Source organism: Podarcis filfolensis (genome assembly GCF_964270895.1).
Source record: "Podarcis filfolensis genome assembly, chromosome: 8".
Classification (NCBI taxonomy): domain Eukaryota; kingdom Metazoa; phylum Chordata; class Lepidosauria; order Squamata; family Lacertidae; genus Podarcis; species Podarcis filfolensis.
Window position 1 is genome coordinate 3,945,625 of NC_139611.1, and position 24,940 is coordinate 3,970,564.

Below are 24,940 nucleotides of genomic sequence, written 5' to 3' on the forward strand. Positions count from 1 at the left end.
CAATTTTGAGTGGCCTGCAACCTTGTGACCAATGTTTCCCCTTCCTTCCTCTTTGCAGATCATTGGCCTCGTGATATTGTGCATTGGCATCTATGCCGAAGTGGAAAGGCAGAAGCACCGGACCCTGGAAGGGATCTTCCTTGCACCAGCACTGATTCTCCTCCTCCTCGGCATAACAATGTTTGCTGTTTCCTTCATTGGGATGGTGGGCTCCCTCCGAGACAACCGGACGCTGCTGAAAACAGTAAGGCTGCTTCCCCCCTTCCTCCACTCCTAGAACTCTTCCAGCTCCAAAATTCATAGAATCATAGAAGTGCAGAGGTGGAAGGGACCCCGAGGGTCATCCAGTCCAACCCACTGCAGTGCAGGAGTCACAGCTAAATAATTCCTGATGGCCATCCAACCTCTGCTTAAAAACCTCCAGTGAAGGGGAGTCCACCACTTTCCATGGGATTCTGTTCCACTGCCAAACAGCTCTTGCCATCAGAAACTTCTTCCTAAGGTTCAGTCAGAATCTCCCCTCTGTCATTTGAATCCATTGGTTTGGGTCCTCCCCTCTGGAGCAGCAGAAAACTTGCTGGTGCTCTCTCCCAAGTAACAGCCCTTTAGATATTTCACGGTGGCTGTCATCCCAGTCTTCTCTTCTCCAGACTAAACATATCCAATTCCCTCAACAGTTAGTAGTTCTCGAGGTGTTGAGAATTTACTACTGCTCCTTCCCTCTGATATATGACAGTTCTGTGGGCACAGAGAGGGTCTGCATGGGCCAGGTGTTGACAGGCGCCAAATGCTCAGACAATATTGCACCAATTCCGTTTGTATAAGAGGCTATCTGTATCCTTCCAGGTTCAATTCATAGTTCTGCTGGTTACATTTATGGCCCCTAACAGTTTGGAGTCAAGTTACTTGAAGGACCACCTTCACCCATGTTAAACCTGCCAAGATGGGTGATGTGAGTGTCGTAATCTTCAAAGCCATATCATCAGAGGAATTGGCCACTCTCCAGGTGCCCGGCTTGATTCCCTGTTGATCCCCCCCCCCGTCAGCGACTCCCGGCAAGACAAGGCGAGATCTCTATCGGCCGATCCTTCTTCAAACGTGAGAAGAACACAACCACTCCTCCCCTCTTCCCTGCCATCCCCAGGGAGGGGAAAGAGACAGACAGAAATGTCTTTACATGCCTTTATTTCTGTCTTTCCAGCAGTGCAGAAAAGAACATGTCTGCACTCCTCAGCAGCCACAGCAGAGAGAGAATAACTCCTCCCATGTACTTCCAGTACAGGGTCATGTGCCACTCTGAGCTAACATCCGGTGCTCAGAGCACATAATAGACTGTTCCTTGTTCCCACGGTACAGTCCCAAAACATCAACATCCTGTTTGGCTTTCCAGCCATCTGGAGCACTCAGCAGCATTGCTCCTTTTTCGTAACAACCTCCCCCAAAAGAATCAATGCATGTTGCGGCAAGCAAAGCGTGATCCAGAGAAGAAAACAAACAGTTGTTATACACATAACACTCCCCTGTTGTTTCAGTTCCACCCTTGGAACTACCCGCCACTGGTTTCCCCAGTGTACCTCTCTGGTTGTCTGGCTTCCAAGGAATGAGTGCATCTGCATTCCCTTGGCTAGCAACTCTCTGTTGTGTCTTTGTCTCTGACTTAGACACAGCTCCAACCTGTCCTCGGTTGTGTACAACAGCAACACATGCAACAGCTAAGTTAGCAAACTCTTCTGAGTACCTTTTGGGTGGTTCACCCTTTGTGACTCTCTCAGACCTGCGTAAAAGGTGCTGATCCTCTCTGCTCACTGGTTCAGTCTCAGGACTCTTAGGAGAACCAGTTCCAACAGTAAACAGTGGCTCATCCTTCACCTGTGAAGGTCTATCCATTGTGTGAGATTTCCTCTCAATGACTGTGACAACAGAGCTCTGTGAGCTATCACTGTCACTCTCAGTACCACTGTAATCTGTAAAATCATCATCATCATCTGAATCGTCCTCTGTGGGAAATGTGTGTGCTATCACTCTCTCCTGTTCAGGAGCACTCTCTAGAAATTTTGTGAGAATCACCTGACCAGATTCAGACAAAATTACTCTGTAGAGACCCTTTTCATATCCCACAAAAATGCCTCTGGCATTCTTTACTCCACCTGGAGCTTCTGTCCTCACATGAGACCCAAAAACCCTGAAATGGGCAACAGAAGGTTTTCTCTGGAACAGTTTCTCAAAAGGAGAACTTCCCAACTCTCTTGAAACCTTTCTCACCCACGCATGACAAAACGACATGAGTGACTCCGCCCAGAACTCATGTGGCAGATGTGAACTAAGCAATTGCGCATTCATCCCCTTTTGCAATTCTTTGTTCACCCGTACACAAACACCCCTGTTCCACGCTTCTGCTGAAACAGCAACCTTGTGTCTTATACCTTTCTTCTGCAGGAACCTCTGGAAATCCTGTAAAAGAAAAATCTGCTTCTCATCTGTCAAAAGACAATCAATGTTAGCATCATGCACATTTTTAACCTTGTCACAAAACTCCTGAAACCTTTCCAAGGCTTCCTGTGGCCTCTTTAACACATAAATCCAGACAAAGTTAGATAAATGATCCACACACACAAGATAAAATCTTGCATTGCCTCTAGATGGTTCTAGAGGACCAATCACATCAGCATATACCCGCTGAAATGCTCTGTCGACCCTGGCCACCTTCTTGGTGCTCGTTTTGGTCACACCTGCAAGAGAAATCAAGTTAGACTCAGAATTACATTCCATGTAATCACTTTGCTCAAAGTCCAACAAATACAGTCCATCTTTCTCTCTGGCAGAAAGATACAGCTCTCCATCTTTGAAGATCTTGCAGCTCTCAGCATCATAGGACAGTTTCAGTCCTTTCTTTGCAATCTGCGAAACACTCAGCAGATTGAACTTCAACTCAGGAACCAAGTAAACATTGTGTATAGTCAGGTTCAGACTCTTGAGATACACAGTTCCAATCCCGGTCGCTTCCAGCTTCTGACCGTTGGCTTGTTCCACAGCGAAGCTTTGCTTCTTAAACGTTGAAAAGAGCCCTCTGTGCGGGGACATATGAAAATTACAGCCCGTATCTATGATAAAAGAGTGTCCAACATCTGGCGTGGTTCCTTTCGCCATCAGGGCCTTTGCAGGTTTCACCGAAGACTTGGTATGACCTTTGCCTGCTGCCTCAGGCTTTGCTGAGCGGCCCTCAGCTCCTTTCGGCTGGCGTGGCTTCTTGCAGTTCCGCTGAAGATGCCCAGCCTGTCCACAATTGTAACATCGAACAACGTTCAAAGCTACAGCATTCTCTCCAGTAGCAACATCAGTGGGGGAATTAGAACTCCGTTCTTCCCTCCCCCTGTCCTTGGCATCCATTTTGAATCCAAGTCTCAGCTCTTTCACTCTCGAGCTAGTAAAATCCAAAAGCTCTTTTGAGCTGTTTTTCTGCCTCTCTCAGGCAGGCAATCAGCAAGCTGTCTCACTGTCCTTGCAAAGAAGCGAAGACATAACAACTTCTTTCGCTTCCCAGGCTCTGACTGAGCCAGCCCCAGGTGTCAGTAACTGTCCAAGTCGACTGACGGTCGTTGCCTAGCAACTGTGCATACCTCTTCTTCGTTATCTCACCACAAGAATCTCTGGTATGCAAGCCTAGGCTCTCAGAGCTGTCTTTCCAAACGCAGCTCTCCTGTGAACCACTTCTGCGTTCACACTTTCTGCCCGATATCTCAGCATACCTTTTTGGGGCTCCGATGCTTGGAAAACACCCTCTCTTGGTGTCCAGCCGTCTGTTCAGCTTCTGGCTGCAATGCAGACGTTATCTTCTTTCCTTGGTGCAGAGGATGGCACACGATCCATCAACCTCTCACCTATCATGCTGATTCTCATGGATCAGATAACCAGCAGCACCTGCTACCATATGTCGTAATCTTCAAAGCCATATCATCAGAGGAATTGGCCACTCTCCAGGTGCCCGGCTTGATTCCCTGTTGATCTCCCCCGTCTAGGCTCCCGGCAAGACAAGGCCAGATCTCTATCGGCCAATCCTTCTTCAAACGTGAGAAGAACACAACCACTCCTCCCCTCTTCCCTGCCATCCCCAGGGAGGGGAAAGAGACAGACAGAAATGTCTTTACATGCCTTTATTTCTGTCTTTCCAGCAGTGCAGAAAAGAACATGTCTGCACTCCTCAGCAGCCACAGCAGAGAGAGAATAACTCCACCCATGTACTTCCAGTACAGGGTCATGTGCCACTCTGAGCTAACATCCGGTGCTCAGAGCACATAATAGACTGTTCCTTGTTCCCACGGTACAGTCCCATAACATCAACATCCTGTTTGGCTTTCCAGCCATCTGGAGCACTCAGCAGCATTGCTCCTTTTTCGTAACAGTGAGGAGGGGAGGGAGAAGTCAGGCTGATGGGCACAAGAGATTCAGCCTTTTCTGTAGTGGCCCCATGGCTGTGGAGCTCCTTGCCTAGGTGGGCTCTAACAATGTTTCTATTCATTACTGCTTTTAGCAAATGTGTGGGAAAAGACAGAACTGGGTTTTGGAAGTGAAATGTTTTACTGTTGCTATTTTATTATTATTGTGTTGGTTGATATTTTATATGGTTTTATACATGGGGAGATTTGGGATGACATGTCATACTCCAAGTAGATCCACTGAAATGGGTGGATTTAAGTAACTTGTGTGATTGATTCAATATGGCGGACCTCTAAGCAGCCCCAGTTGCTGTGGAATATGCATGCCACCCTATTCTGTTTGGTTCAGATAGTTATTTTGAGAGCCCCAAATGTGCTGCCAAATTGCCTCACAACAGGAGCACCTCTAAAAGATGGGAAGCATCTACAGGGGTTGCTTCATTGCCCACGTAAACATCATTTGATGTGAATCTTAATTTATTTTCACTCCAAATTGCTTTTTGGGTGCAAGGGATGACTCTTGGATAAACATCTGTGGGGTTTCTTAAATGATTTTTGCATATGAAGTGCAGAGAAAAATATTTTAATTTTAAAGAAATTTAATTTCAAGAATTGGACAGAATGGGGGCTTCTTTCTCCATCTTCTCCCTTCTCGTCCTTCAGAACTTTTTTCTGACTCCTCGGGAAGATAGGGGTGGTCTGAAGTGGAGAAGAGAGAGAGACTGAAGTTGATAAAACAAGAAACTTACTCTCAGGATGTGGGTTCAAGCCCCACTTTGGGTAAAAAAATTCCTGCATTGCATGGGGTTAGACTAGATGACCCTCATAGTCCCTTCCAACTACTCTATTCTTATGATTTTTCAGGAAGAAGAAGAACCCCCTCCAGAGTGTTGGGAGGTTTTTTGCGGGTATATTCTGCAACTTCTTGTTGATGCAATAATAATGCATTAGGGACAAAACAATTAGTCAGTGGAATAATGTCTGAACTGTTCAGGATACATCCAGCTCTATTGCACTGCATCAATAACTGCATCAATAAAAAGTTGCAGAATACTCCCACAAAGAAAAAAAAACCCAGTCTGGAGTAGCTCCATCTTCTCCCTCATCCTACAAACTCTTTTCTGGCCCTGTTTGCTTTGCAACAAAGTCCCCACCCCCACCCCTTCAAGGGGTTGGGAGCTACTGCAACTGGAAACCAGGCAGGCTGCCATATTCCCCCTGCAAAGTCTTGGCTGGAGCATGGCTGTTCCATGTTGCAGTGCTGTTCAGGTGAGACATTGTGAGGGAACTTGGAGGCTCCTGCCCACTTGAGCTGGGGAGGGGTGGGAATTTTGCTTTAAAGTGAGAAGTGGGAGGGTGCCCCCATGTTTACCAGGAAGCACCCAACCCCCAAACATTGACTTCTTCCTGTCCCCCCACTCCATCACCACCAGTGAAAAAGTTGCCCCCAAATTCCTTCCATTTTGCCACCAGCAGACGAGGTGAGAGGGCCTTGTTTCCTCAGCCCTAGAAGTACAAGCCCAGGCAATGGAGTCTTCTTGCTGGCCTTTCTTCAGATTGCAGCTGGAGTAAGATGCTTCCTCCCTCTTCCCATTCTTATGGTGTCTTTCTTCTGCATGCAGGCATTTCAGAACAACTGGCACACACACACACACACACCCTTTGGTTTGGCTCCTGTCTGCTCTGTGTAATAGGATGTTGAATGAAACAGCTGGCAGATGCTTCGTAGTTAAACAACAGGGACAAAAGCATTTTTCTGGCTGAGGATGGAAGGGTAGCATTTCTCAGTGGCCTTTGCGGGAAGTCTTAGGTTTAATAAAACTGTTTCATAACCAAGATAGCGGGTGATGACAAATACCGCTCCAGGGCTAAGTGGCAGAATTCGGGGCTGTTTTGACACAGTTTGGGAACTGGTGAGCGAAATCAGACAGATAGATGCAGCCTGATGTTCTTTTGTAGGCAGGTGCAGATCCCCCCCACACACACACATGTTACAATAGATGTGAGAAAAGGAAGTGCTTCCTTTCTGTCATTTCCTATAAGCCTGAATGAAAACTTTAATAGCCATTCCCCTCCTCTTCCTCCCCCCAACCCTTGAAACTGTTACTCTGCTGTTCTGGGGGCTCTCTGGCAAATTATAATTCCAGGATGCTTTGGTTAGGTGCAGGTGGGGAACCAGGGTATTCATAGTTCCAGGTTATGAAATGGATATGTTTAGGGAATGGCAAGGCCTTGTATTTTCAAGAATGAAATCTCATGGGGGCATCAGTGGATGATGCTCAACCCTTGATGTGCTCCTCTCAAACTCCTTCTGTTCTCAATTTATTGTCTTCATTACACAAGTCTGATTGTTCTTCTGCTGATCAGGATTCTTTTGCCATGTCATGGAGACCTCAGCTCTTGCCCTCCCGTATGTTATGACTAGAAGAAGGTGAACCCGGAGCAGAGAGGCAAAGGGCATTCTCCAATAGATATTCAGCACCTCTGTATTTTAGGTTTATTGAGAGGAGGCAAGGTCCAGAACTCATTCAGGAACAGCAAATCCTTCGGGACCCCATAGGTGGCCTTTGTTTTTGCCGCACAGGAATTGTGGGGTTAAAGACTTTCTCAAGTGGGAGGTGGCTTTCCCCAGTTGTTTGCTCTGGCTACTGTGGTTGGTGTGGATTTCACCAGTTAGAACAACTTCCTTTGGACAACAGAGTCCTTCTCTTCCCAGTACAGTGGTACCTTGGGTTACATATGCTTCAGGTTACATGCACTTCAGGTTACAGACTCCGCTAACCCAGACATAGTGCTTCAGGTTAAGAACTTTGCTTCAGGATAAGAACAGAAATCGGGCTCCGGCGGCGCAGCAGCAGCAGGAGGCCCCATTAGCTAAAGTGGTGCTTCAGGTTAAGAACAGTTTCAGGTTAAGAACGGACCTCCGGAATGAATTAAGTACTCAACCCGAGGTACCACTGTATCTTTCTCATAAGAACAAAAGAAGAGCCTGCTGGATCTGGCCAGTGGTCCATCTAGTCTAGCATCCTGCTCTCACACTGGACGACCAGATGTCTGTGAGAAACCAGCAAGCAGGATTTGAGCTCATGATCCCTCTTCCCTCTGTGGTTTCCAGCAACTGGGATTCAGAAGCAGTGCTTCCACCAGCCGTGGAGGCAGAGCCATCCTGGCTAATACTCATCAATAGCCCTCTCCTTCTCCATCAATTCGACTAATCCTCTTTTAAAGCCATCTGAGCTAGTGGCCATCACTGCCTCCTGTGAGAGTGAGTTCCATAAATTAGCTCTGTCTCCTGAATCTTCCAACCTTCAGCTTCATGTTCACGAATTCTAATGTTACAAGAGAAGGAGAAAAGCTTTTCTGCGTCCGCTTTTTCCATGCCATGCATAATTTTATAAACTTCTTCCATGTCCCCTATTTTGACCATTTGACCGGAGGAGCAGGCTAGTTCTGAAACCCTGCCCTGATTTCAGCCCCTGGGTCTAATACCCACCACTCCTGGTATAATGTAGAGTTACTCCACAAGTATCTGCTGGGTCAGGTCAGTGGCCCGTCAGGTCCAGCATCCAGTTGTCATGGTGGCCAACCAGATGCCCATGGGAAGCCTGAAAGCAGGACCTGAGTGCAACAGCCCTCTCCTCTTCTGGGGTTTCCAGCATTCGGAGCACTGTCTGGGTGCTACTTAGTAAACAGGGTGCAAGAAGGAAGCGGAAAACGCTGCTGTGGAAAAGAGTTGGAAAGCTTCCCTTGTCACTCAGCAGGTAGTTAAAATATGGAACTTGCTCCAACAGGAGGCAGTGATGGCCACCAACTTGGGTGGCTTAAAAAGGCGATGGGACAAATTCATGAAGGAGAGGGCTATTGAGGGATACTAGCCACTACAGGTGTACTCTGCCACCAGTGTCAGAGGTAGCAGCGCTTCTGGATTCCAGTTGCTGGAAACCACAGGAAGGGAGAGCGCTCTTGGGCTTGGGTCCTGCCTGAGGGTTTCACACAGACATCTGGTTGGCCATTGAGAACAGGATGCTGAACTAGATGGGTCATTGGCCTCATCCAGGTGGCTCACCTTATGTTCTTATGGTGATCTTCCTTGGCTGTTCCGAGTCACATCTTCTAACATGTCAGAAAGACTTGAAAGCTTTTGTCAGTTCAATGACAAATGTGTGATATCCTCTTGCTTGTGTCCACACACACCTCCGGCAGTTTTGAAACTGGTGAGCCATACTGTGGCTGCGTGAGAGAGGCGAGTGATCCATTAGTGGTGAGTGAAGTTACACCTGGCATCCCTCACACCTAGGTTGTGTTTGGTTAAGGCTAGATCCACACCTGCCACATCTCAAACGTGGGCTGTTTTGGGATTAGGCTAAATCCACTCTCAGTTCCAAACCTTGCAAATGAAATGCTGGAATGCAGTCTCCCAGGGGAGACTTTCCATTTTGTCCAGTGTTTTTACAAGATCTGTTCTGACATTACAAAATAAGATTGAACTTCCAAACTGAATTTTTTTTTTAGGGTATTGCTGTTTCTCCTTTTGTCAGCGCTGCTGGAACAGCCTGAGCAATTCTATGAATGACACTGGCATTTGTCATGTTCTCTTTAATATTATATTCTGTGCCTATCTGACAAAACTCTTAAGATTGCCATGTCTGGTATTTCAATTTTTGGACTTGGGTTTTTTTTAAAGCAATATTATAGAAAGCAAACATATGCATACAGTGAAGAACGAAATGCAAGTAGCCACATCAGTCCTTGTGACATATTGATGCTGATAGTTTCATAGAATTGTAGACTTGGAAGGTACCTCAAGGGTCATCTAGTCCAACCCCCTGCAATGCAGAAATCACAGCTAAAGAAGCCCCGACAAATGGCTATCCAGTCTCTCTTTGAAAACCTCCAGTGAAAGAGAGTCCACCACCTGCTGAGGTTGTCCATTCCATTTATTTTTAGGATCCAGAGAACATGATTGCCTTGTTTGGCCACTCAGTACCATGGATACCAAATGCATGAGTGGGCTCTCTAGAACGCTTCCAGATAGCCCTGCTCCCTAGATCACCACAATCATCTCCACAGCCAGTATATGACTGATGTAGATCTTGTTTGGTACCCACGCAGCTGAGCAGTTGAATATGACTAACACTGCTGAACAAGGACCAGCTCCTGGAATTTTTGTCATGTCTAAGACAAACATCATTAACAACCTCTGGTGATAACCAGCAGTTCCCCTCCCCCGCCAACCCCAGCAGCACCACCTACTTGTAATTAGGTGAAGTATTTTGCATTATTTGGGAAACAGCTGCTGTCTGTCTCCACTTGCAACACCCTTACTCTGCCTTAGGAAGTCCTCCAGACTGCCCAGTCTCTGCAGCAGCAAAAAAAGTCAGTGTGTGAGAGAGTCCGTTTATTTCAGAATTTATGACTCACTTTGCATTTAAAGAATACCTACTGAGTGTACAAAAAAGGGATATAAATCATGCTACAAATAATAAACAGTGTTAAAAACGTGAAGCCAACAATAATTAAAAGCTGCAGCATTGAAATGGACCGGTTTGAGAAGGCGTGGGGTGGTGGTGGGGAGAATATTGGAGACATAACACTTTGGGGACTTGCTTCACTTCTAGAAAAACATCTAGCTGTGATTTCTGCATTGCAGGGGGTTGGACTAGATGACCCTTGGGGGTCCCTTCCAACTCTACAGTTCTTGGCCACCTCAAAACAAAAACACTGCAACCTACCCAGGAGAACATGAATTAATTAGCTCTCTCCCCTTTGATTATTTTTGAATTAAATTTATGTTCTCATTAAATGATGGCGAATGGTCAGGGGTGGGAGGAGGAAACACAGGAGAAATTTTCAGCAATGCTAGTGAAAAGTGACCAGCACCAGAACCCAGGTTTAAAAAATGCTGAAAATGTGTTTTGTGCTTTTCAATTTCTGTGCTGTTGCTTTTCCTTTTTTTGTAAGCGATACTAAGAAGTTGTTTCACCTCCTGTCTGCTAGCATCCCGGCTCCACTGCAAGCTGAGCTGTGTTTGTATACACTGCAAATCTCTGCTTTCCGTTGTGTTGGGTGGGGGGACTGGGTTCCTTGAGTTGGTTTTGTTGACATGCTGTGGAGATGATGTGACTGCATCTCCCGGCAGCCGCAGGAGAGCTGTGTGTGACATGTTTTGTCACTGTGTTCTTCTGGAGAACTGATGAGATGGAAGATGCTCTTGCTGTTTAGCAGCCGGCAGGCTTCAGGAGCTGCCTTGTGTTTGCCTTGCTTGCCTCCAGGTGAGCTTTCTCTTGTGCCCCTTGCAGTCCAGTTGGAGTGAGCCAGATTTGGGAGGAAGGAGGTGTGTGCCAAGCAGGAGGGGCAGTTTAATGTAACAAAGGATGACACTTTGGGATTGGGTGGAAATCTTGTCAGTGAGAAGAATTGAGGGGAGCAAATTCTGTGCTAGGGATCATTAGGAAAGGTGCTGCCAGTATCATAATGCCATTATACAAATCCATGCTGGAGCTGCATTTGGAGGACAGTTCTGGTCACCTCACTGTTGCAGAGTTGGGGAAGTGTTCAGAAAAGGGCAACCAAAATGATAAAGGGGGTGGAGCAACTCCCCTGCGAAGAAAGGGTGCAGCGTTTGAGACTTGTTAGTTTAGAGGAAAGGTGAGTAAGAGCTGACATGATAGAAGTTTAGATAATTATCAGTGACATGAGAAAAGTGGATAGAGAACACAGTGGTACAGTGGTACCTCAGGTTAAATACTTAATTCGTTCCGGAGGTCCGTTCTTAACCTGAAACTGTTCTTAACCTGAAGCACCACTTGAGCTAATGGGGGCCTCCTGCTGCTGCCGCTGCGCCGCCGGAGCACGATCTCTGTTCTCATCCTGAAGCAAAGTTCTTAACCTGAAGCACTATTTCTGGGTTAGCGGAGTCTGTAACCTGAAGCATATGTAACCCGAGGTACCACTGTACCTTGGGTTAAGAACTTAATTCGTTTTGGAGGTCCGTTCTTAACCTGAAACTGTTCTTAACCTGAAGCACCACTTTAGCTAATGGGGCCTCCTGCTGCCGCCACGTGATTTCTGTTCTCATCCTGAAGCAAAGTTCTTAACCCGAGGTACTATTTCTGGGTTAGTGGAGTCTGTAACCTGAAGCGTCTGTAACCTGAAGTGTATATAACCCGAGGTACCACTGTAGCTGTTCTGCCTCTCTCATAATGCTAGAACTCGTGGACATGCAATGAAACTGAATGTTGGAAGATTCTGGACAGATAAAATAAAGTACTTCTTCATGTGGCCAATCAGTTTCAGTTTATCTGAAGAAGTGTGCATGCACACGAAAGCTTATACCAAGAACAAACTTAGTTGGTCTCTAAGGTGCTACTTCCACAGGAGGCACTGATGGCCTTTAGCTTGGAATTAAACGAGGATTAGACAAATTCATGGAGGAGAGGGCTATTGGTGGCTGCTAACCAGGATGATTATACAGTAGTACCTTGGGTTACATACGCTTCAGGTTACAGACTCCGCTAAGCCAGAAATATTACCAGTACCTCGGGTTAAGAACTTTGCTTCAGGATGAGAACAGATATTGTGCTCTGGCGGCGCGGCAGCAGCAGGAGGCCCCATTAGCTAAAGTGGTGCTTCAGGTTAAGAACAGTTTCAGGTTAAGAACAGACCTCCAAAATGAATTAAGTTCTTAACCCAAGGTACCATTGTACTCTGCCCCTGCAGTTAGAGGCATAATGTGTCTGAATACCAGTAACTGGAAGCCACAAGAGGGGAAAGCACTCTGTTTCTCAGGTTCTGCTTGGGAGTTTCCCACAGGCATCTGACTGGCTACTGAGAGAACAAGGTGCTGAACAAGATGGCCAAAACCAACAAGCTCTTCTTATGTTCTTAAGTAACTTCCATCTCTGGGTACGTGTCAAGGCGGCCTCAGCTTCCTTGGGTCTCTTGATTTATGATGCAGGGCCTCAGCCTTCACCAACCAGGTCGGTGCCCTTCAGATTATTTTGACTCCAGCTCCCACCAGCCCCAGCCAGCATGGCCTGTGCTCAGAGATGATGGGAATTGTAGTCCAGCGATACCCAGAGGGCCCCTAGTATTCCCACTCCTCCTTTAGAGTTGGCTCTTACTTTGTGTGAAGCAATCCTTTCCAACATACGGGAGGACAGTGTGAAAAAGCACAAGATGCGTCTCTAGATTTTTAGTTGATATTGTAGTTAAATCTCAGAGGTGGTTGATCTTTGTAAAGTCATGGGATTGCTCCTCCCTTGTGAGAATCTGGCTTCTGCAAGCAGCACAGTGTCTTGTTCATAAATAATGGATTTTAGAGTTCCATTGCTTGTCCTTGGTGTCAGTCTGGTGTGGCCCGCCTCCTTCATTCTAGTTGGCCTCCAGCTGCAAATGTGTAATGAAGGAGAAAAGTGTTCCTCACTCGTTATTTCTGTGTGGAGATCTGTGAGATGCAAATGGGCAGCAGCCTGCCTCCCTCCCTTCACTCTCAAATATTCCTTCTAAAGGCTGCAACAGCCCAGTCAAGTGTAGCAACAGACAAGCCTGACAGAAACGAGCTAGTGATAGGCACCTTTTCAAACCTAAAGCACATCTTGGAGACAGGATTCTGATCCTTCAAGGCAGCTGAAAGTATAAACACCCATCGTTCTCTGCTTGGTTGTGGAAAGATCTTACTGCCCTTTCCACATCCACATTTGAATTTGTACCTTATTGTCATCAGTCTCAGATGATGTCTCTTGGACTTCTTATATTAGTGTTGTCACACATCACCCCAACCTCCAAGCAGTGAGAGACTCCAGGGGTTACAGAAATTTACTCAGCTTCAGTTTCCTTGGATTGAAGTTGTTTTTTCATGAAGTGAGTGCTGCCATGTGCTCCTACAGAGGGCATGAAAGGGATGTGTGTTTGAGAGAAGAACCTGCCCAAATTGCTACCCAGTTCTTCAGTGGTGAATTGAGAAAGTGTGTATGCGTGTTTCAAGTTAGCCCACTGTTTTGGCCCCAAACTGTAAGGATGTGCTTACCATGTTGCTGGTGGAAATGGCAGAAATGGTGTGATGGAGCCACATCACTAGTCTCCCACAAGAAATGCAACTCCTGCTTAAGGCAGGGTGAGGCTGGCTCTGTGCAAACACACCAGCGGAGCCATTCCAGCACTCCTGCTATGATACCGCTTTAAATAGCGGTATCTGGGAGCTGTAGTGTGCTAAGAATGCTGAGAGTTATTTGGAAACTCCTAATTCTGCTCCCTGAGCTACAGTTCCCAGCGTCTGACAACTAACCGTACATCAAAGGAAACTCTGGGAACCATGGCTCTGGGAGGGAACTAGGGGTCTCCTGATGACTCTCAGCACCTTTAAACTACAGCTCCCATAATTCTTTGGGTGAAGCCATGACTATTTAAAGTGGCACCATATATGTATGGTGTGAATGTGGCCTTAATTCAGCTTGAGCCTAATACGTTAAGTCAGTGTAGGTCATGCCAGATAACAGCAGGCATTGGGCACTCTGGCAGATGCTGTTGGTACTCACCCAAGGGGCACCGTGAAGCATCCTGAGGCCTTCTGAAGGCTAGCTGGTCTGGACCTGTTGTTACACCTGTCCCTGGGGAGAAACTGCCTGTTTTTTCAAGGGACATTGCTCAGTTCTGCAGCCATTCATTCTTGTGGCAGGAGGGGGGGCGGTGAGGAGTGCATGGTCAGAGGACTTGAGCAAAGCCCCAGCTAGGCCTGTGCAGGCATCATTCAAAACCAGTTTGAAGTCCACATCATGATAACCGTTTCATTATATTTAACCGGCAATGAATTGTGAACAGCCTTCAAAACGCCACAGGGTGGTATAATTGCAAGCAATTTGAGAAGTCCTGTCCCTGTGTGGGCTGATTGCTGGCTGCCGCCTTCCAAAAGCCATTTTGCCTCTCCCAAAGTGTGATTGGCTGGCTGCTTCCTTCCAAGCGGCAGGAAGGAGAGGAGAGCGGGAAGTGCTGAGATGGACCATGCTCTGTCACAGCTGGCTCCCTCTGGCTGGCTGGCTGCCTTCCCTTTCAGCTGCATTTCCCCTCCCCAATCCCTCCTATGGCGGAACAGTGCCAGCCTCAGCACCTCCCCTTAACCACAGTATTGGTGCTTTAAGAAAGAGTGCTGCCCCTCTGTCTGTGCCTGCCTTCCTTCCTTCCTTCCTTCCTTCCTTCCTTCCTTCCTTCCTTCTCCTGGTTGCTCCTTCCCACCCTCCCTTCTCAGCTGAGGCACCGCAATCCTGCACATTGCTGGGAAGGACAGCCCAGCCACCCCTCCATATTTCAGACATCAAGATATACTGCTCGTATATCATGATGGTTAGCTGGTGAAAAATCATTATGTTGAAAACCAGGTATCGCCCTGGCCCAACTTCTGACCTGGATGGTCCAGGGATGAGGGATGGTGGCTCACCAGGCAAAACCTGCCCCCCGAACTTCTGAGGCCAGAGAACATGCCAGGTGGGGAAAGAGTGGCCCCTGTCACTGCCGTAAGCACTTCTTTCCAAGGAGGCATCATGAAATAGTCCATGGAGTCAACCCTCCTGAAATTATGCCCCAATTTTCAGCAGGGTGAAACAGCCTGCCCTTGATTTTGACCCATATCTGGAGATTTTGGAGCTTGGCACCTTTGTGTACAAAACAAGTACTCCACCACTTTTGAAAAAAGATGGGATCTGTATCTGTTTAGCAAAGAAGCTAGAATAAAGCAATGCAAATTGAGTACACATATAATCATGTAACATACAAGTGGTTGCAGGGGGCAAATAATAAGTGAGAAGTGCCAAGGTTAAGGGCCTGAAGTCAGTGCAGAGTGAGGCTTGCAATCTCAGAGGTCAACCTTCTGGGGCACATTTGCAAACTGAAGGAGCTGTTGTGGGTGCCGTACACACAGGAATAACCAACAAGCACAGAGAGTCTCTCTCTCCCACCCCCAATCCCCCCCTCTCTCTCTCACACACACACACACACACACTCAATCTCTCACACACCCGTCAGACTTGAAAAAAGCTGTATATCAATTACACCAGTGCAGGTCTCTGAGGGCACATTTGTGCGTGCAGGGGCCACGTGGGTGACCCGTGAGTTAGGCTGCCCTTTGTTTATGTATCTGTGATCCCTTCCTGAGACTCTGGAGAATTCCTTTCCATCAGTAGAGGCCGTGCTCAGCAAGATGGACCAATGGCAGCTTCGTATGTGAATTCCCACAGTCAAAGTGGCAGCAGCATGTCTGATTCCCTCCAGCTGAATGAAGACTGAGCAGGCCAGCTCTCCTCTTGAAAGCAGTGGGTGGAACTGAAGAGGATGTGGGTTTGCTTTGCTGGCGCAGAGCCCTTGTTGCCTGTGACTTGACTTGAGAGGGCTAGAAAATGCATCCCAAAGCATTGCATTGGCTGCCCTCCCCTTATTGCCTTCTGTTTGCTCTGCAGATCTCTAGCTGGCTGGTGCTGATAATGGCAGTCATAGCACAAAACAGCCGAAGGACTTCAGGTTTGGGGAAGGCTGTGGAATGGGTGCAAGGAAAAAGTCCAAGGGTGCAATGGGTTTTAAATAGGGAGAGGAGTTTGGTCTTGATTCTGAAGATGCTTTTAATGGTCCCAGATGCACACATTCTGAGTCGAAGACTCTGCAGGGACACTGTAAAAAATTTACAGAATCCATTTAATAAGTTGAAAAGACCACTTTAAATGATAGTGTCAGAAGCCTTCATGAAGATCCAAAAAGAACAAAATAGCACAGCCTATTTACTGGGACAAACTGAACTAGAAAACTTACAATATTTACTTTAAAAGAACACCAGTCTAATCAAGCACCAACAGCTGCAACACAGTGTGACATTGTGTCTGCTGGATGTAGAGCACCTTGTATGCAACATCACTAAAGGCATTGAGTTGCCAACAGCTAAACCCTCCTCCAGACTCGCATCTGTATTCCTTGTTTTAATAAAATGTATCTTCAGAAAGACTTTGAAGTCCCCTGTATGTCTCTGTGTCCCCCAACCACCTTTGCTTCCATGGTATCAAACTTCACCCACAAAGGAATGTGCTGTTCTGATTTGGCTTTTGCACGTGCCTACACAGCAAGATAGGCTGGTGCTTCCAGCTCCACAGCAACTTGCTCCAATGGAGGCTGGAGGTGAACTGGGGACTTCCAAGGCCCTTCATCCAGTTTGCTTCTAGCTGAAGGTTCTGTAAAGGGACCATCCCCAGCTGTTCTTTACACAAATGCTTTTCCAAGGCTAAGCAACAGCTTCTACTCTCATATAAAAATGTTACTTGAGCCATGTTCAGTTGCATCTCTGACTGACAACAAGCTTCTCTCCCTGTTGCTGAATTCTTTTCTCCTGTGGTAAACCCATCCAAGTTAAATGAAATTAAAAGCAAGCAGTTAAATACTCTCTGGGTTATTGTGGAAGCAGGCACTACAAAGTGATTAATTTTGGCCCTGAACTCGGTGCTGGAACAGTAATTTATTGTCGAATCTGGAACTGATGAGCTTCTTAAGGATGGCTGATGGCAGTTTGTGTTTAATGGAATGAGGGATTTGTTCCTGTTCTCCTGTCCCATTGAGAATGTGATAAATTGGTAGCTGAACCCTTTATTAACTATCTCGTCTGTTTTGAACTTGAGCCAAATTTCTTTTCCTTACTTAGCAGGTGACGTTATTGCCAGGCACCTGAGCCAAATTAATCCTCCAAGAAGCTCTGTTAAATTTGGCCCCCTTAGCAAATAGAAGATGATGTCTCTTGTCACAAAATAATGCAAAGATTAGAGGGTTCCAGCCAAATATGAAGGTCGTGCAGGATCACTGTCAAGTGGGGTTGAAGCAAACAACAATTAAAAATCAGCCTAATGAACATGTACTCTCTTTACCCTCTTTCTTGGTCCAACGTTAAGTACAGCTTTCCAGTACAATCATACCTTGGAAGTTGAACGGAATCCCTTCCAGAAGTCTGTTCGACTTCCAAAACATTTGGAAACCAGAGTGTGGCTTCTGATTGGCTGCAGGAAGCTCCTGCAGCCTATCGGAAGCCGCGGAAGCCCTGTCGGACATTCAGCTTCCAAGAATAGTTCGCAGACCGGAACAGTCACTTCCAGGTTTGTGGTGTTCAGGAGCCAAAATGTTCGAGAGCTAAGCTGTTCAAAAACCAAGGTATGACTGTACATGTTAGCAAGCTATTTTGCTACAGATACCTTGTTTCCTCATAACCATAGTTTGCAAACTCTCTTCAAAACATGGTTCGGATCTGTGGCTTTGAGGGGAGCTGTGATTTGTGACTGGTGCACATCATGTAATGTGACTCAATGCCGGAGGAGGGGAAGGAAAAGGATGAGGGAGTCTGCTTTCAAGACTAAGTCTCAGTTTGTAAACTATGTCAAGTCCAGGAAGAAGCTGGAGTCCAAGTTATGGCTATGGCCTTATGAAGGCAAGAATATTTTCAGCTCTCCCTGTTCCGACCATGATAATGCTAGAATTCAGCTAGTGAAGAGTAAAAGGTTTCCTCAGGCAAAGTCAATGCAGTTTAAAACAACATTTGAACCATAGAATTGTAGAGTTGGAAGGAACCCTGATGATCATCTAGTCCAGGGGTCAGCAAACTTTTTCAGCAGGGGGCCGGTCCACTGTCCCTCAGACCTTGTGGGAGCTGGACTATATTTTTTTTTGGGGGGGGGGAGAATGAATTCCTGTGCCCCGCAAATAATCCAGAGATGCATTCTAAATAAAAGCACACATTCTACTTATGTAAAATCACCAGGCAGGCCCCACAAATAACCCAGAGATGCATTTAAAATAAAAGGACATATTCTACTCATGTAAAAACATGCTGATTCCCGGACCATCCGTGGGCCAGATTTAGAAGGCGATTGGGCCAGATCCACCCCCCGGGCCTTAGTTTGCCTACCCATGATCTAGTCTAACCCCCTGCAAGGGAGGAATCTCAACTAAAGCATCCATGACAGATAGCCATCCAACCTCTGCTTAAAAACCTCCAAAGGAGAGGCCACCACCTTCTGCGGGAAACTGTTCCACTGTCGATCAGCTCTCACTGTCAGAAAGTATTTCCTGATGCTTAGTCAGAATCTCCTTTCTTGTAACTTGAATGCGTTGGTTTTGGTCCCGCCCTCCAGAGCAGGAGAAAACAAGCTTGCTCCACCTTCGATGTGACAGCCTTTAAGATATTTGAAGATGGCTACCATAACTCCTCTCATTCTCCTCTTATCCAGGTTAAATACACCCATTTCCCTTATGCATTCCTCATGAGGCTTGGTTTCTAGACCCCTGGCCATCTTGGTCGCCCTTCCAGCTTGTCAATATCCTTTTAAAATTGTGGTGCCCAGAACTGGACATAGGACTTCATCTGTGGTCTGACCAGAACAGAACAGTACTATTACTTCCCTTGATCTCTTTTTTGTTTGTTTGTTTTTGCTGCTGCATCACACTGTTGATTCATGTTAAGCCTGTAGTCTACTAAGACCCTTAGATCTTTTTCACATGTACTACTGGCAATACAGGTGTCCCCCATTTTTTATTTGCGCAGCTGTTTCTTCCTTCCTAAGAACCTTACATTTGCCCCTATTAACATTCATGTTGTTAGTTTTGGTCCAGTTCTCCAATCTGTTAGTGTGATTTTGAATCCTGATTCTTTCTTAAGCAGCATTAGCTGCCCCTCCCAGTTTGGTGTCATCTGGCAATTTGGTGCTTCAACATCTCATTTTGTGGTTTTATGCAGGAGGCTTCTTTTCATTCCACAGCATGCTGAATTTGCAGTAATGGGAAGGTAACTTGGGAGTGCCCTAATTTATGTGTTTTGGCTTTTGCTAATGTTTGCATTGTCTTAGGAATGTTAGTCTGATGTAAGCAGAAGAAAAATGTGACCAATTTGGTTTGTCTTAATCTGTTTATATCCAGTTTATACCCATCCCGGATCCCTGCTGGATCCTTTGCACTGCAAATCCCAGCAACCCCAACCAGCATGGCCATAGAATGCTGGGGCTGATGGCAGTGGCAGTCCTTGGGGGTCTTAAATTTCAGTGGCACCCTGTGCAGTGCCAAAATTTGCCCCCTCCACCTCTTGGCTTTCAATCTGCATCATAATTGCAGTGCCCCTGAGGCTCTGTGCCCAGTGAACCAAAATGGTTGCACCCCCCTAAATCCTCTGCTGGTGGGAGGATAGAAGCCCCAAGCTTTGCCCAAGACACAAATAAAATGATGTCCCCCCCCTGTGCCCAGGAAGGATTGGGGGGGCAGGGAAGCAACATGTTTGGGATGGGTTGACAAAGATGCAATAAGAAGGTGGAACCAGTTCCTTCTTGAGGAGTTTAGAGGTGCTGAACCTCTTTTCCCTGGCCTTTGACTCCCATGATGAGAGCTTTTGCAGCCCATCATATTCCCATGACTGTAATCTGTTTTAACGGTTTTTAATCCTGAATTTTAAATTGTTGTAAGATGCCCTTGTACCTGCTGGTACAGGTTGGGTGGGTGACGATGATGATACAACCCTGTCCTCCAACATTGCACAGGTGAAAGTGGACCTACCTTCACCCCAGTTTTCATACCAGGCATCACTGCCTGAGTCCCTCTCTCTCCTATTTCACATTGATGAAGGCTTGACACTGCGTGCTGAATTATCTTATTCTGCTGTCACCTGATTTAAATGCCAAGGGTGGGTAGGAAGGGAAATGTGTGGAGCGGAACTGCCCAGGGTGGAGGGGGGATGGGGAGAACGTTCTGTGTCTAGTTCATGTTTCAGCACAGCCATAGGATGCCAGGTGGGAGAGCACAGCCATGCCAGCTAGGACTGATGGACATCCAGTTTGGTGTTGGCCTGACTTACAGAATCAGGGGGGGTGGGGAGTTATTCATGGTTTTTTGTGACCTCTTAAAGCGTCTGTGACTGGACTAACGGTCAGGGGTACCTTTACCTTTACCTTTAAATAAATACAAAATCCCCTTCTCTTCCCCACCCTTCTCTCTTTTCTGCCTAGTTCTTCTGGGTCCTGCTGGCCATCTTTATTACTGAGCTGCTGCTGCTGTGTATCGAAATAATCTTTGAAAAGCAGGTGAGCCTCCCACATGAGTAATTGCAATGTGTGTTTTGACCCCTTTGGGAGAGACTGGAGATCATCTTGTTCAGTGGACTGTGAATGTTCAGAAGGACTGGCAGGTTTGTTTTTTTACCCAAGTAATTTTTCTGTGTGTGCATAACTTAACAGCCATGCCAGAGCAATTAGGTGTATGATTGAATGCTGAGCTCTTTTCTCCACACTTTGTTCTCCTCTTCTTTCGGACTGAAATTTATCTCTGCCCGATGAAACTGCAGAACTTTGGAGAAATCATTTCTGCATTGTTTCAGGCTATAGACAGGAGCAGCAGGTGTTGCACAACCAGGGGTGCACAGATCCTGCTCCATAGCACAGCACCTGCCCTGCAGATGCAAACCCATCTTCCTTCTTAAAAGCAACAACAACAACAATAATAATAATAATAATAATAATTTATTATTTATACCCTGCCCATCTGGCTGGGCCTCCCCAGCCACTCTGGGCGGCTTCCATAAAAACCAAAAATACAGTAAAATATCACACGTTAAAAACTTCCCTGAACAGGGCTGCCTTAAGATGTCTTCTGAATGTCAGGTAGTTGTTTATCGCTTTGACATCTGCTGGAAGGGCGTTCCACAGGGCGGGCGCCACTACCGACAAGGAGCCCCAAGTCCTCATGGATGCAAAGTGTGTCACAAATGCCGTGACTCCCAAAATCACTCCCAAGCTCAAAATGACTCCATAAGTTGCACTCATTGTTTTCCATCTTCATGCAATGCAGAGTTAGGCCATGGAACTGGCTTCCCCAGGAGACAGTGAGAGCCATCAATCTGAATGACTTTAAAAGAGGATAAGACAAATTCATGGAGGAGAGGGCTACTGGTAGCTACTAGCCATGATGGCTACGCTCTGCCCTCCACATTCAGAGGCAGCGATGCTTCTGGACCCCAGTTGCCGGAAACCACAGGAGGGGAGAGGGCTCTTGCGCTCCAATTCTTCTTGCTGGTTTCCCACAGGCATCTGGTCAGCCACTGTGAGAAGCGGATGCTGGACTAGATGAGCCATGGCCTGATCCACCAGACTCTGCTTATGTTCTTCTCAAGGAGCTTCAGGTTCTCATGGATGTGTAACAAATTCTGAGACTGCAACAATCACAGGCTGCTTTTCACTCTCAAGTCCTTAATAATTCTGTAAATTGCATGGCTTGTTTTATATCTATTTGCCTAGAGCAGAGGTGAGCACTGAATAGCAGAATCTGCAGGTTAGGGTTGTTAGATTAATTTGGTCAGATTCTGGACACGCTCTCTGGTGCCTATTTAGGGCGTTAGATGGTTTTCGTTGTTTTTAGAAGCATCTTGCCTTTGTAGAAACAGAAGTGCAAGGCGCACACTATTTTGTCAGGTAGACCAGTCTGACTGGTTAGCATCCCATTGACACTTTCTCTCCAATTAATAACATTTATTTAAAGGTGGTACTTCTCCCCCCACCTTTTAATTTGCCTTTCAGACCCTAGCTTTCTAACTGAATTAAATAATGTAAATCTAACCAGCATTTGGGACACGGGTGGTGCTGTGGGTTAAACCACTGAGCCTAGGGCTTGCCGATCAGAAGGTCGGCGGTTCGAATCCCTGCGACGGGGTGAGCTCCTGTTGCTCGGTCCTTGCTCCTGCCAACCTAGCAGTTCGAAAGCACATCAAGTGCAAGTAGATAAATAGGTACCGCTCTGGCAGAAAGGTAAACGGCGTTTCCGTGCGCTGCTCTGGTTCGCCAGAAGCAGCTTAGTCATGCTGGCCACATGACTCGGAAGCTGTACACCGGCTCCCTCAGCCAGTAAAGTGAGATGAGCGCCACAACCCCAGTCAGTCACGACTGGACCTAATGGTCAGGGGTCCCTTACCTTTACCTAACCAGCATGTATTTATTTTTAATGACCAACACAGTCTCAGAGAGGGGAAGCAGCAGCACTAAGACCCAGCCCCTCATAGCTCTAGGTAGCTGACATATTTTGTGGCAGACAGTTCCAGGAGTCCAGAGTCTAGCTGCTCTGCTTCAGGTGAGGCAAGCAGTGTGGGAGGGTGCCAGCTCTCTCCTCTGCTCATGTGCATGCGCAGACACCCACCCACCCACCAGCTCCTCTTCCCATGTTCGGAAGCCCCAGCATGTTGGGAATACACATCTAGAAAGGCAGCAAGGAGGGTTTCAGGGTTTTCCCCATGCAGATAGCTACTGGCCACAAGGACTGTGATCTGCCTCTATGGCTGGAGGCAGCCATGCTTCTGAATACCAGTTGCTGGAAGCCACAGCAAGTGAGAGGCCTCTTGCGCTCAGATCTGGTTGGCTGCTGTGAGAAAAAGATGCTGGACTAGACTGGCCACTGTCCTGATTCAGCAGACTCAACTTAGGTTCTTGTGTTTTTAAATCTCATCCATCCAGATTTCTAGCCTGTATTTGCAACTGAGCTTTTGTGCTGCCCACTGTTCATGCCTGACTAGGAAACAAAATGTGTGATGGCTCTGTTCTCCAGATGAATGTAGGAACTGCCCTGGGGGAGTCAACTGCTTGGGCAGGAGATTGACTGTCTTTTTAGAAGGTTGACAAGGTTGTCAGCTATGAGACAATTGGATTTTTTTGTATGTGGTTTTCCTTTAAGTTAATGTTGGGGCTTTAGGGGGGGGGGAATACCTGTCAGCCTCATCTGAAGTATGGAAGTGTTGAAACTGACGTTTTGTGTTTGGGATACAGGGTTTTTTTTTGGGGGGGGGTTCATAAAAAAAATATTCTCTGTGTTTTCCACCTTGACATGCCTTCACTTCTCCCTGGCTCTGCCTTCTTTGCTCTGTCAGATTCCTCTTCTTTGTATTCACATTCATTCTCCAGCTCACCCAACCTCTGTAATTTTAATGTCAGAATTAATTAGGCCAAGTAAGTTGGTGAGTTTGTGTGTTTAAGCAAAAAAACCCCAAACAGCTTCTTTTCATTAATATTTCTCAGGGTTTGTGTCTGGTGGGGCTTTGTCAGAAGTCAGATGGCAAATGTTCCTTCAGAAGGTACCTCCTCAGGCATTAGGGGCTCAGCTTTGAGGGATGCAGGAACCTTCTGAAGTATTTGTGAAATGCATTTTAGATTCAATTACTGCTTAATTTGAAGCATCTGCCGTGTCAAAATAACCCCAAGGGTATGTTCTCTAGGAATATATGGGAAGAATCTTTGATTGCACCCATCTTGGGTTTTTCCCTATATATGTATCTTTTTTAGTAATTTTTTCTGTGTGCATAATTAAATTTATCAAAAGCAACTGCTTAAAAATTGAAAAGCAATGTCAGTGCCCCATGCAGAGCAGCCTTCCCCCCAACCATCACTTTGCTTATTCATTTGCATATTTTTCTTAATTTCCATGGTTGGATTCAGGACACAAAATGCATCACAGGATCTACAGTGTGTGGATTCTTAGAAATGTATTCATGGATGTCATGGAAAGGGGAGGCTCTTTTGCAGAATCAAGGCTGTTGAAAGAATGGGGGTGTCTTTTTTTAAAAAAAAGATGGTGCCCTTCACATGAGAACTTTGTATTCAGAGGGACTGAGTTTTAGTTGCTTAGTTGTGCCCAGTTACAGGAGAGACCCTTTGCTTTCTTCAGAGGCACTGTGTCCTGTGACCCATTTTTCAAACACAAAGGAGACCCCTTCACAAAGGAAAAGCTTTCAGGTCTTTCCGTTTTTGAAGGGGACAGCACCACAAATATATTGCTCCAGGCCAAAGCGCTTTCCCTGCTCTTTGGGTGGGGGTCTGGCATGTTTTGGAATATAAGAGCTCAGCTGGGCTTTGGGCTTCATGGGAACAAGTCCAGCTCTCTGTACTGAGAGCTTTCCCAGGTCCTCTAATGCTGGCCCTGGTCAGTGGCAGAATGGCAGCAGGCTACCTGCCTCTAGTTGTCTGTCCTCGGTTCCAGGCTCTGTTCCCCACAAATCTCACTGGGCACATAACAAAGTCTCTGCCTGGTCAGAAGAGGAGCTGTGCTGAGACTTGCAACTCCAGCACTTGTCCATTGCACCAAGAATACACCCCAATGGCTTCAGGGCACCATCTCTGTAAAGGTAAAGGTAAAGGGACCCCTGACTATTAGGTCCAGTTGTGGCTGACTCTGGGGTTGCGGCGCTCATCTCGCTTTATTGGCCGAGGGAGCCGGCGTACAGCTTCCAGGTCATGTGGCCAGCATGACTAAGCCGCTTCTGGCGAACCAGAGGAGCGCACAGAAACGCCGTTTACCTTCCCGCCAGAGCGGTACCTATTGATCTACTTGCACTTTGAGGTGCTTTCGAACTTCTAGGTTGGCAGGAGCAGGGACCGAGCCACGGGAGCTCACCCCGTCGCGGGGATTCAAACCGCTGACCTTCTGATTGGCAAGCCCTAGGCTCTGTGGTTTAACCCACAGTGTCACCTGCATCC

The 24,940-nt window shown here is 46.7% G+C and overlaps 1 protein-coding gene across 3 annotated transcripts in view; it reads left to right on the top strand.

The window, feature by feature from the left end:
- The window catches only part of LOC310769830 (tetraspanin-15-like), a 98,873-nt gene that overhangs the window by 20,736 nt on the left and 53,197 nt on the right, over nucleotides 1-24,940 (top strand). For 2 of the 3 annotated variants that reach the window (XM_083629641.1, XM_083629639.1), the window contains exons 2-3: nucleotides 59-244; nucleotides 20,438-20,512. In XM_083629641.1, coding sequence (XP_083485767.1) covers nucleotides 59-244; nucleotides 20,438-20,512 — 261 coding nt within the window. The remainder of the gene's footprint in view (nucleotides 1-58; nucleotides 245-20,437; nucleotides 20,513-24,940) is intronic. The other variant, XM_083629640.1, reaches the window with a different exon arrangement.